Here is a 12238-nt window from a genome sequence, read left to right as displayed (position 1 = left end):
TTCCTCAAATCTGGAATGGCATTCCCAGGAACTTTCTCCAGCATTTAGTGGCCTCAATGAGATGACAGTGCCAAGCCTGTATCAATGCTCAAGGTGGACACTCACTACTGACAGTGTGAACTTCGTTCTGGACCCCCTCTAGTGATGTGGCTCATTTGCATATGGCAGGTGCGCCCTTTTCATGGACTATTGCTCGATTCCATACCTTCAGACATTTCTTTTTCCATATTATAACATTTCATACACGGCAGTAAAAACGTATCATCAGTTATCTTTGTCTTTTTGAGTGTCACAATAACTTTTGCCTTTTAGTATATAATACTTCTAAAATAACATTTGCATTTGATATTTAGTAAATTACAGTACTAAAGTCACCTCCATCAGTAATATGACATCATCACAATTAGCACAAATTAGTTAACTAAATCTTATGAGACATTACATTCAGGTATACATGCAGGTCTTGTTGGCTTGTAAACAAATGACCCATTGACAGCAGTGACCTTGCAGATTTGCATATACCTTTAAATTTGCATACCGTACCATTATTAACTGGGTTAATACACTAAATTATCCCCTGGGTTTATGACATGTATGGATATCATGGGTAAGTTATATAGGATAATAATGCTTATGTGTTTCAAAGATGCATACCAGCTATAGAATGCAGGTTGAACAGACAGTTTCACAAATGTAAACTTACAGAATTAGTTTGAGAAAACCACAATTATTCCTGCTGACTGGTAGCGGCTGTTTGTTAAAAAAAAAGAAAGAAAAAAAAAGCTGTTTGTTTTGAGTTGATTCTTCCACTTAATCAGACCCACCACCCCCACACCTACAAAATGATATCACATTAGATAGTGAACTATACTAGCTGGTAGTGTACAATGTATGTACAAAGTGAAACAAAATATTGGGATTAAAAAAAATACTGAACAAGATATCCATTAATGAAATTAATTCATTATGTACAAAGTAATAAAAATATTGGGGGTAAAAAAGCTACTGAACAAGGTATCCATTAATGAAATTTAAAAATTCATTGTGTTCAGATTGTTTGAATTAATTTTTCTTCTGCAATGTTTAATTTTAATATTTGTTTAAATTGCTGTGTTTTTTTTGTGTTTTTTTCATTTACGTGTTCAGAGAAGTCTCTTGATGCTGTGTCATTAGAAGAAATCCCACCAGCTACCGGTATGTCATGTAAGTTAACAGGATGTGTACAGTCTGAAGAAAGATCCTCCACCTCAGTGTGTTCACTGTCAGTGTACTCTGACGGTACGCCACATTTTGGTGGAGTGTAAGCATCTGAGAGAAACTGGGGGCGGGACGAAGCCCAGTGGTAAAGCGCTCGCTCGATGCGCGGTCGGTCTGACTCGTTTCATCCCGTGCACCACGACTGGTATATCAAAGGCTGTGGTATGTACTACCCTGTCTGTGGGATGGTGCATATAAAAGATCCCTTGCTGCTAATCGAAAAGAGTAGCCCATGAAGTGGCGACAGCAGGTTTCCTCTGTCAATATCTGTGTGGTCCTTAACCCTATGTTTGACATATAACTGTAAATAAAATTAAATGAGAAACTAGAAAAGATATATTTGGACAACGAAATGTGATGGAATCATTTCGATTCCATCCAGAAATTATATTACAATTTTTACGTGATACTGACTTTTATTGTAAATTTTAATTTTATCTATCTGTGATATTTGTATTTTTTCGCACAGTTCTTTACACTGTGTTTTTATTTAACTCTTGAATTTTTATATTGATATTGATCATCACTTCATGTTTTGAATTACTAATAGCCGATGTATTTTTTGTGCTGGGGTGTCATTAAACATTCATTCATTCGTGTACAGTCTACCCAGGGCAGAATGTAGCCCAGTGGTAAAGTGCTCGCTTGATGTGCCGTCAGTCTAGGATCAATCAACGTGAGTATTTCTCGCCTCCATCAGTAATATGACATCATCACTTGATACGCGATCGGTTTGGGATCGATCCCTGTCAATGGACCCATTGGGCTATTTCTCGCTCCAGCCAGTGCACCAAGACTGGTACATTAAAAGCCGTGGTATGTGCTATCCTGTCTATGGGGATGGTGCATATAAAAGATCCCATGCTACTAATGGAAAAATGTATCAGGTTTTTAAAAACGCCATTCTGCAATTGTGAGGGAACAGAGGGTATAGATTTTTATTTAGAAATTAATTAATGTTGAAAACACGGGTTGGAATTGTTACAGGTATAGTTTATGTGAAACACATGCACATATTACATTTATTTCTTTGTCACGCATTGAACCGGCCTCAGTGGCGTCGTGGTTAGGCCATCGGTCAACAGGCTGGTAGGTACTGGGTTCGGATCCCAGTCGAGTCATGGGATTTTTAATCCAGATATCGACTCCAAACCCTGAGCAAGTCTCAATGGGTACATAGGTGTAAACCACTTGCACCGACCAGTGGTCCATAACTGGTTCAACAAAGGCCATGGTTTGTGCTATCCTGCCTGTGGGAAGCGCAAATAAAAGATCCCTTGCTGCTAATCGGAAAGAGTAGCCCATGAAGTGGCGACAGCGGGTTTCCTCTCCAAATCTGTGTTGAGTGCGTCCTTAAATAAAACATTTCTTTTGTCACGCATTGAAGGGGTTTACTCCTGGGATTGTATTAGTCTCCTACTGGTACAACCGGAGGAGACTATAGGATTTTGTCTCCATCCTTCAGTCCTTCTGTCTGTCTGTCTGTCTGTCCGTCCGTCCGTCCGTCCGTCCGTCCCACATATAGCTTCCTAGATGGGCTTCTTTTTTTTTGCACAATGCCTCGAGATATTTTGTATATAGCTTTATCATGTACTGTTACAAAATTAAGTTTTACTTTCATAGTTATGTACCCATTTTTGACAGAGTTATGGCCCATTAACTTACACTGTAGGAGATTTTGTATATATCTTTATCATGTACTGCTCTTGAGATCAAGTTTAACTTTCATGGTGATTACTAATTTTTTACAGAGTTATGGTCCTTGATACAAGAGGGGCAGGATTTAGCTCAGTCCGTTGAGAGCGCTCGCCTGAGGTGCTTGTGTCACAGGATCAAACCACCTCAGTGAATCCGTTCAACTGATTGGGTTTTTTCTTTTTCCAACCAGTGCACCACAACTGGACAAAGGCCGTGGTATGTGCTTTCCTGTCTGTGGGAAAGTGCATATAAAAGATCCCTTTCTGCATTAGGAAAATGTAGCGGGTTTCCTCTGTTGACTACGAGTCAGAATTACCAAATGTTTGACATCCATTAGCCGATGATGTGCTCAGGTGGTGTCATTAAACACAACAAACTTCTTGGCACAAGAATTTGTTGGGCTCGGTATAGGGGACAGGTGTTGCTTTAGCAGTACTCTATCTAAGAATACTATTTGTTTTTTGTTCATGTTCCCCGGCCACAGCCTTCATGTCTAGCTGGAGGGGAATATAGGTTCTGCCTCTGTCTGTCCATCTGTCTATTTGTTCATATGTAGCACATATAATGTATAATCTACTGTATTCTGGACCTTTTTCGCAACGCTTCAAAACATTGAGCTGAAATTTGGTTTAAAGCTTTATGATGGAGTTTTAACTATTTTTATGGAGTTATGGCCCTTTAACTTTGGTGATAAGAATTAATTTTTGGCCCGGTACAGGAGACATGTATTGCTTTTTTTTTTATATAGTGGTACTGTCAGAATGCTTGTTTGAACTTGTTTAGTTTTTTTCTCTTTTCTTTTTTAAATTCCTGTGTTATGCATGTTGTGGATGTCCAGATCCTATATTTTGTTGTACAATGTACTTCACGTAAGTTAAAACGTGTAGTACACAGAAATAGACCAGTGCGTTGTAGACTATCAAAGCCCCATGATCTGGTGCAGTTGGTCCGAATCGTGTCAATGTACAGTTTGTGTTTTCAATTGTTTAAGCTATAGACTATTCAGTTTTATTCTTGTTACAGTTCCATATTCCAGGAAGTCCCATGATCCTATATCATTACAAGAAAGCCAACCAGTTACTTCACGTAAGTTAACACGGTAGTTACAGAATAGCCAGTGAGCTATAAATTAATAACCTGTTGAAAGGGTTTACTTCTGGGTTTTTCGTTTCGTTTTTTTTTGTTTTTTTTGTTTTTTTCCTTTTCTTTCTTATATTCTGTGTTAATTGTGGGTATCCTGGTTAATGTTACAAATGGTCAAGTGCTATGCAAATCAGTGAAGTAGGTATGAAATTTGTATTTTTATTGTTTAAAATAATTCAGTTTATGTTTTATTCTTGTTACAGTTCCATATTCCAGGAAGTCCCATGATCCTATATCATTAGAAGAAAGCCGACCAGTTACTTCACGTAAGTTAAACCGTAGTTACAGAATAGCCAGTGAGCTATAAATTAATAACTAATTGTTCCAAATTGATTAATTACTGAAAATACAAACTTTTGTTAAGGATTGAAATAATTAATTTGTGAGGGACACATATTTCTATAATTGTTCTGTCACATGTTAAAAGGGTTTACTTCTGGTTTTTCCTTTTCGTTTTTTTAATTTTGTTTATTTTTCCTTTTCTTTCTTATATTCTGTGTTAATTGTGGGTATCCTGGTTAATGTTACAGACGGTCAAATGCTATGTAAATCAGAGAAGTATAGGTTTGAAATCTGTCCATGAAAACTTTGTATTTTTATTGTTTAAAACAATTCAGTTTATGTTTAAATTTTTTTATAGTTCCATATTCCAGGAAGTCCCATGATCCTATATCATTAGAAGAAAACCAACCAGTTACTTCACGTAAGTTCACACAGTAGTTACAGAATAGCCAGTGAGCTATAAATTAATAACTAATTGTTCCAAAATCATTAATTACTGAAAATACAAACTTTTGTTAAAGGTTGGAATAATTAATTCATAAGGGACACGTATGTGTTTCATTAATTATTCTGTCACGTGTTGAAAGGGTTTACTTCTGGTTTTTCCGTTTCGTTTTTTAATTTGGGGTTTTTTTTTCCTTTTCTTTCTTATATTCTGTGTTAATTGTGGGTGTCCCAGTTATTCATGTTGTTAATGTTGCAGACAGTCAAATGCTATGCAAATCAATGAAGTAGGTTTAAAATCCGTCAATGAAAACTTTGTATTTTTATTGTTTAAAACAATTCAGTTTATGATTTATTCTTGTTACAGTTCCATATTCCAGGAAGTCCCATGATCCTATATTATTAGAAGAAAGCCAACCAGTTACTTCACGTAAGTTCACACAGTAGTTACAGAATAGCCAGTGAGCTATAAATTAATAACTAATTGTTCCAAATTAATTAATTAATGAAAATACATACTTTTGTTAAGGATTGGAATCATTAATTTGTGAGGAACACATATTTCTATAATTGTTCTTTCTCACATTAAAGGGGGAGGTGGGGGGTCTTTAAAAAAAAAAAATATTAGTTTTTTTTAAAATATAAATGCCAGCGTTAACTGTGTTGTGGATATCCTGGTTGGCCATATGGTTAACAGACCTCTAAAATGGCCCATTTAGCCATTTGGTTAATGTTACAGATGGTCAAATGCTATGCAAATCAGTGAAGTGTAAGTTTGAAATCCGTCAATGAAAACTTTATATTTTTATTGTTTAAAACAATTCAGTTTATGTTTTATTCTTGGCAATCTAATTAAAATTAGCTCCACTATTACATGTGGATCTAAAGACAGCCAGTTGGAGCTCATGTCCACCAATCAAAACCTTACTTGCAGAATCCTGCCAGTGATTTAAAAATAATTTGAAAACATTCCGAATTATCCTGAGGGTATACGACATGTTTCGTGTGAATTACGAATGCCTTAAAACATGTTTTATTTTATAAAATAAATAATTTGTAATGTAAAACTGAAGACTGATTTAGTTTTTTTTAAATTTTATAAATAAATAAATAATTTTTAATGTAAAATTGAAGACTGATAACCCACCCCGTACGTATTGGTATGGTTCGCTGTACTGCGGCCACTAAAATAGACTCGCCCGATATTTTTAGAATTTGTATGCTCCCAAATAACGTTATAAAAGGCGAAGTGTGATTGGTCAATATTTAAATTATTATTTACAGACGAAATGTTACCTGGACATTGGGGACTACGCAGTGTTGTTAGTTTTAAATCACTGGCAGGATTCTGCAAGTAAGGTTTTGATTGGTGGACATGAGCTCCAACTGGCTGTCTTTAGATCCACATGTAATAGTGGAGCTAATTTTAATTAGATTGTATTCTTGGTACAGTTCCATATTCCAGGAAGTCCCATGATCCTATATCATTAGAAGAAAGCCAACCAGTTACTTCACGTACGTTAACACAGTAGTTACAGAATAGCCAGTGAGCTATAAATTAATAACTAATTGTTCCAAATTAATTAATTACTGAAAATACAAACTTTTGTTAAGGATTGAATAATTAATTCATGAGGGACACGTATGTGTTTAATTAATTATTCTGTCACGTGTTGAAAGGGTTTACTTCTGGTTTTTCCGTTTCGTTTTTTAATTTTGGGGGTTTTTTTTCCTTTTCTTTTTTATATTCTGTGTTAATTGTGGATGTCCCAGTTATCCATGTGGTTAATGTTGCAGACGGTCAAATGCTATGCAAATCGGTGAAATAGGTTTGAAATCCGTCAATGAAAACTTTGTATTTTTATTGTTTAAAACAATTCAGTTTATGTTTTATTTTTGTTATAGTTCCATATTCCAGGAAGTCCCATGATCCTATATCATTAGAAGAAAGCCAACCAGTTACTAAGTCACGTAAGTTCACACAGTAGTTACAGAATAGCCGGTGAGCTATAAATTAATAACTAATTGTTCCAAATTAATTAATTACTGAAAATACAAACTTTTGTTAAAGGTTGGAATAATTAATTCATGAGGGACACGTATGTGTTTAATTAATTATTCTGTCACGTGTTGAAAGGATTTACTTCTGGTTTTTCCGTTTCGTTTTTTAATTTTTGGTGGGTTTTTTCCTTTTCTTTCTTATATTCTGTGTTAATTGTGGGTGTCCCAGTTATCCATGTGGTTAATGTTGCAGACGGTCAAATGCTATGCAAATCAGGGAAATAGGTTTGAAATCTGTCCGTGAAAACTTTGTATTTTTATTGTTTAAAACAATTCAGTTTATGTTTTTTTTTTTTTTATAGTTCCATATTCCAGGAAGTCCCATGATCCTATATCATTAGAAGAAAGCCAACCAGTTACTTCACGTAAGTTAACTCGGTAGTTACAGAATAGCCAGTGAGCTATAAATTAATAACTAATTGTTCCAAAATCATTAATTAATGAAACTACAAACTTTTGTTAAGGACTGGAATCATTCATTGTCATGTCATGTCATAGGGTTTTACGTGCACATTCAGAACAAGCTGTTGTAGCGCACGCCTGTCGTGGGCACAAGAGCCGGCCTTGGCCGGCTCCTCCGTCCATGACAGGAAAGGTGGGGGAAGGGGAGAGGAGGGACTGCCTGCACTGGCAGGTGCAAGGGAGCACCAGCAGCCCGATCAAATTGGTAGCAGGCGGGTGGGGGTGGTGGTGGTGCTATGGAATTTGAATGGAGCAGTTAAATGCCAAAGAGAAAAGGGTGCGCAATTTTGATTAAGGGAATTTGGCGCAATTTTGAACTGTCGGTCGAAAGGTAAATGGCCGAGCTAATGTAGGTTTTGATATTAGTGAATCGAGAGTAGCTCGTTAATTTTAGACCTTTACGATGCTGTGGTGTCTTCCTAGGTTGCCCATAGGGCCCTTATAAAAAGCCTGACTGCTTCTGGTCGAGGCATCAACAAGTACCAAGTTAGTACCAGCAACAAGTATTGGGGGTTTGGGTGGGGGAGGCCGATATTCTTTTGTTCAGCTTCCCCCGGGTGCATTGCAATTGTGTACTCGGAACGGTATTCTTTTGTCCGGTTCCTTATTAGAGTACGTGCTGGGCCATTAAATGGGGGCGGGTGCATTGTTATCATTAGTCAATGCACCCTGTGTACTGATGCAGTGAGCGTGTAGTCTGTGTGTGAATCCTAGTTTGTGTTAAGGTTGTACCTAATTGGCTTAAGTCCCTATTCTAGTGAGTTCAACGGTCATTCATGACCACCCATCCCCCTCCGTCCTTGTATAGCATTGAATACAATGACGGAGTGGGGGTTAAACTAGCCTAGCTATCTAATTTGAAGGGTTAAACCCTTATAGTGTAGGTATTGGTTTAAAAAGCCTAGTGCTTGGCATACTTAACTATATTACCAATGCAATAAACGAAACTAACGGTGGCAAGTAGCAATTGTATACATATACGCACCAATCTAGGTACTTAGTTTGAAGAATTTTTATTCCCGCCCCCTAAATATAGGATTTTAGTAGGCTTAATTGGTTTGTCTTCAGGCTATCTGGATAGTTGGGTATCGGTTTTCCTGCATGTCTTTGCTTCTGGAACCCTAGTTGACTTACCTTAGCTAGGATGGAATGTATCAGTAATAAAAACCCCACAATAAAAACATGGTGCGGGTGCAAAGACAAATTTGTGCAGTTTATTTACAGTTAGGTGTAGTGGGGTTCTTGATCCGTGATTGGCTGGATTGGACCAATGAGAGTGCTGCAAAAAATAGGCGATAATTAGTGGTGTCCTATCTTGGTTGATTATCTAATGATGTTGATTGGCTGGTTAATTAGCCAATTAAGTTACTGCGACTTCGATCCTGTCTTAGTGAGAAAGACAGAAACCCCCCCCCCCAAAAAAAAAAAACAACAAAAAACCAAAAAAAACCCACACACACGAAAAAAATAAAATAATAATAATAATAATAATGTGTCGTTAGCGGGTGGTGTATGTCCATTGTCAATCACGAGCTTCAGAACATGAACATATTTACAGTATAGAATAATATGGTTATTGTGGTTAGGTCTGGATGGCATTGGCATATCTGGTGGTTATTAATCACTCGCTACCGTCCCGCCATTAATCCCCAGGTTGGAGTGCCTGGTCGAGTGCTTAAGGTCGCTCTTCCATCCAAGGGATGTACAGGCGGGTTGTTTTGAGTAATTGTTAATTTATATTGCTAAATTTATGCCAGCTAATTTGGTCAAGTATATGCTTTTACTTTTGTCGTTTCACCGTTCTCCCCCCGGGTTGGAATACGTGGTCTGTTCGAGTGCGTAGGGTGGATGTTCCACCAAGGGGGTCACAGATGTCACGATTCAAGCATTGTCATATCTAGCAGTTATTTGTGAGGAACACGTATTTCTTTAATTGTTCTGTCACAGGTGGGGAAGTCTCATTGTTTTTAAAAAAATATATAAATGCCAGCATTAACTGTGTTGTGGATATCCCGGTTGGCCATATAATTAACAGACCTCTAAAATGTTTAAATTGGCATAATAGTAAACTATTTGTGAGTGGAAACACACACACAATCAAAATCAGATAATCCATTTTGTTTCTGCGTAAAACGTTATGACCATATAAATGACATCCTAAATTTAATGCAAAAAAAAAAAAATGGGTTATGCAAAACCTGAATTACATGAGCGACGTGCAAACGAAACTATCATTCTCACAATTTTCAGAGGTCCAGTGGCAAAGCACTCATCTTGATGCGTTGTCGGTTAGGATCGAAATGGTATATCAAACATTGTGGTGTGTGCTGTCCTGTCTGTGGGATGATGCATATAAAAGATCCCCTGCTATATAATAATGAAAAAAAAAATTAGCAGGGTTTTTCTAAGACTATGGGGCGAGACATAGCCCAGTGGTAAAGTGCTCGCTTGATGCACGGTCGGTTTGGGATCTATCCCTGTCAGTGGGCCCATTGAGCTATTTCTCGCTCCAGCCAGTGCACCACAACTGTTACATCAAATGCCATGGTATGTGCTGTCCTGTCTATGGGATGGTGCATATAAAAGATTCCTTGCTGCTAATAGAAAAGAGTAGCCTACGGAGTGGCGACCGTGGATTTCCTCCCTCGATATCTGTGTGGTCCTTAACCATAAGTCCGATGCCATATAACCGTAAATAAAATGTGTTGAGTGTGTTGTTAAATAAAGCATTTCCTATTTCCTTCCTTCTTCCTTCCTAGACTGTCAAAATTATTAAATTAATGTTTTTTATTACCCATATGAGCTCAAATATACAGGGTAATATTTTTTGGATCTCTGCACAGTGTGCAGATTGCTTCTGCAGCCACTGATTGGCTGGCTTAAAAATCACGACGTTTGGTTGGTTGCTTGCCATGGCCGGAACTTCACTTTTCGTTCATATAATGTTTTCATTCATGAGTCAGATTGCACCTACGTTATACGATCTACACAGATTTACAAAAACAAATGGACTCGTTTGTTTCGTAAACATGAAATGGTATATTTTCATAAGCAGCGGCTTTAGTAATATATAAAAATAATTATTTTCAAATGCAAATACAGTTGTAATATTTTGTACTGTAAGCATTTGGCTTTGGAAGGAACGGCGTTACGCCAAAGGCTCGGTTTTACAACATTCATTCACTCGGGACAGATAATTCATAATTCCTCGTAGCTCGTCAGTTATTCTCTAAATATCCAATAGCCGATGATTAATAAATCAATGTGCTCTAGTGGTGGTGTTGAACAAAACAAACTTTAACTTATATTGCTCTTGATCCTATATTTTCAGAAGAAACCCAACCAGGTAGGTCACATATGTTAACGTTTGTTTTTGTTTTTTTACAGAAAAACCACTGATCTATAAATTACTGACCATTCCATATTAATTAATAATCGGAGGCGGATCGGGGGGGGGAGGGGGGGGGTGCAGGCCCGGCCCACCTAAATTTTGCGATCGTTATAATTTTATTATATCTTTAATTTTCATTTTTTAACAGTCCCCCTCCAAACCATCTCATGTCACTGGGGGGGCTTCCCCCCCTCCCCCCTCCCCCCCCCAATGGATTTTCTGGATCCGCCACTGATAATGAAAACACGAAAGTGTTAATCAGGGTTTAATCTGTCGCTTGCCAAATTGTGAATTAAGGTTGAATTTGGCAAATACATTTTATTAATAATTTGCTTAAAAAGCTCATTTGATAATCGTCTGTCATTCATAGATGTAGTGCCATGTTTGCTGTTTGGCTAAATGAAACTTTGAACTCTTTAGCAATAGATTTTGTTTTGCAAATTCGCCAAATTGCTAATATTTTATGGTCATCAGCTTAAACCCTGGTTATATAACGGCATAAGCGTATACAAGACAGGAGGGCATGGGGGGCAACTGCTCAACCCCCACCCCCCAGTCCTAAAGAAAATCCTTAAACTCTGGCGAAAACAAATGAGAAATTCTGACAAAATGAACTGGCCTGAACACTTTTCACCATGTAATTTCCTTATTCTACCCAAAATATTAGTTGTATCCCATGTAAAAATGTGTGGCGATTTGTTTGCAACTCTATATAGTTGTTTGACAGTAATGCTAATATGAATAAACATTGTAATCCAGATTCGGGCGCTTTTGTTTAATTCAGGCAAAAATCAGCCTGCCCCTCTACAAAAATGGGAGCCCATATACGCCTATGGTTATAAGGGTTAGAATTGTTCATCTATGAGGGATACATATTCCGTTAATCGTTTTGTTATAGGATGGAAGTCTTGGAGACGTTTTTTAATTGCTGCATTATCTAAGACAGACCATTGCATGTGTCTTGTTATGTTTAGTAACATATACAGTAGGATCTTGTAGGGTCGGACTCGGAAGGGTCGAATACACCGCAACGCTCGAACCAAAAACAAAGTCGCAAGTTCCACATGCACATTGTTAAACAAATGGTTAGATCGAACTACCCGATGGGTTGAACACTTTCTCGAGCACTACCGGTGTTCGAGCCAACGGGATTCAACTGTATATGCTGAAAATTTATTCACGTGACCCTGCAGACTTGGACCAGGTCCTAATTAGTCCAATTTGTTAACAGGGTAACAAAGACAAATAAATAAATTGTACATGTATGTGTTGGAAATATATGATGTCCGATTAATTATGCTTTACTGTACAGGGGCAGTGGCATGCTTTTTACAGGGAAGGGGTGCAATATGTTCAAGAAGGGAATTCAGTGTTCTAAAGGGCACCTACAATACTATAGATCCTGAATTTAACGCATCCCTAAATTACAGGGATGTGAGAGTTACACGGAAACGCGTAAATGCGCTTTTTCATTTTGTCTAAAAAACAAAACAAAACCAT

General features: G+C 37.4%; 1 protein-coding gene across 1 annotated transcript in view; it reads left to right on the top strand.

Annotated features, from left to right (window-relative positions):
• LOC121385832 (proteoglycan 4-like) overlaps positions 1-12238 on the top strand; it is a 94484-nt gene that overhangs the window by 20019 nt on the left and 62227 nt on the right. Inside the window, exons 8-16 of the mRNA XM_041516620.1 lie at positions 1147-1203; positions 3979-4041; positions 4302-4364; positions 4739-4801; positions 5192-5254; positions 6277-6339; positions 6730-6795; positions 7188-7250; positions 10679-10693. Coding sequence (XP_041372554.1) covers positions 1147-1203; positions 3979-4041; positions 4302-4364; positions 4739-4801; positions 5192-5254; positions 6277-6339; positions 6730-6795; positions 7188-7250; positions 10679-10693 — 516 coding nt within the window. The remainder of the gene's footprint in view (positions 1-1146; positions 1204-3978; positions 4042-4301; positions 4365-4738; positions 4802-5191; positions 5255-6276; positions 6340-6729; positions 6796-7187; positions 7251-10678; positions 10694-12238) is intronic.

This window comes from Gigantopelta aegis, chromosome 12, assembly GCF_016097555.1.
Source record: "Gigantopelta aegis isolate Gae_Host chromosome 12, Gae_host_genome, whole genome shotgun sequence".
Taxonomy (NCBI): domain Eukaryota; kingdom Metazoa; phylum Mollusca; class Gastropoda; order Neomphalida; family Peltospiridae; genus Gigantopelta; species Gigantopelta aegis.
The sequence above is the reverse complement of the archived record's forward strand: the minus strand, read 5'-3'. Positions and strand labels throughout refer to the sequence as shown.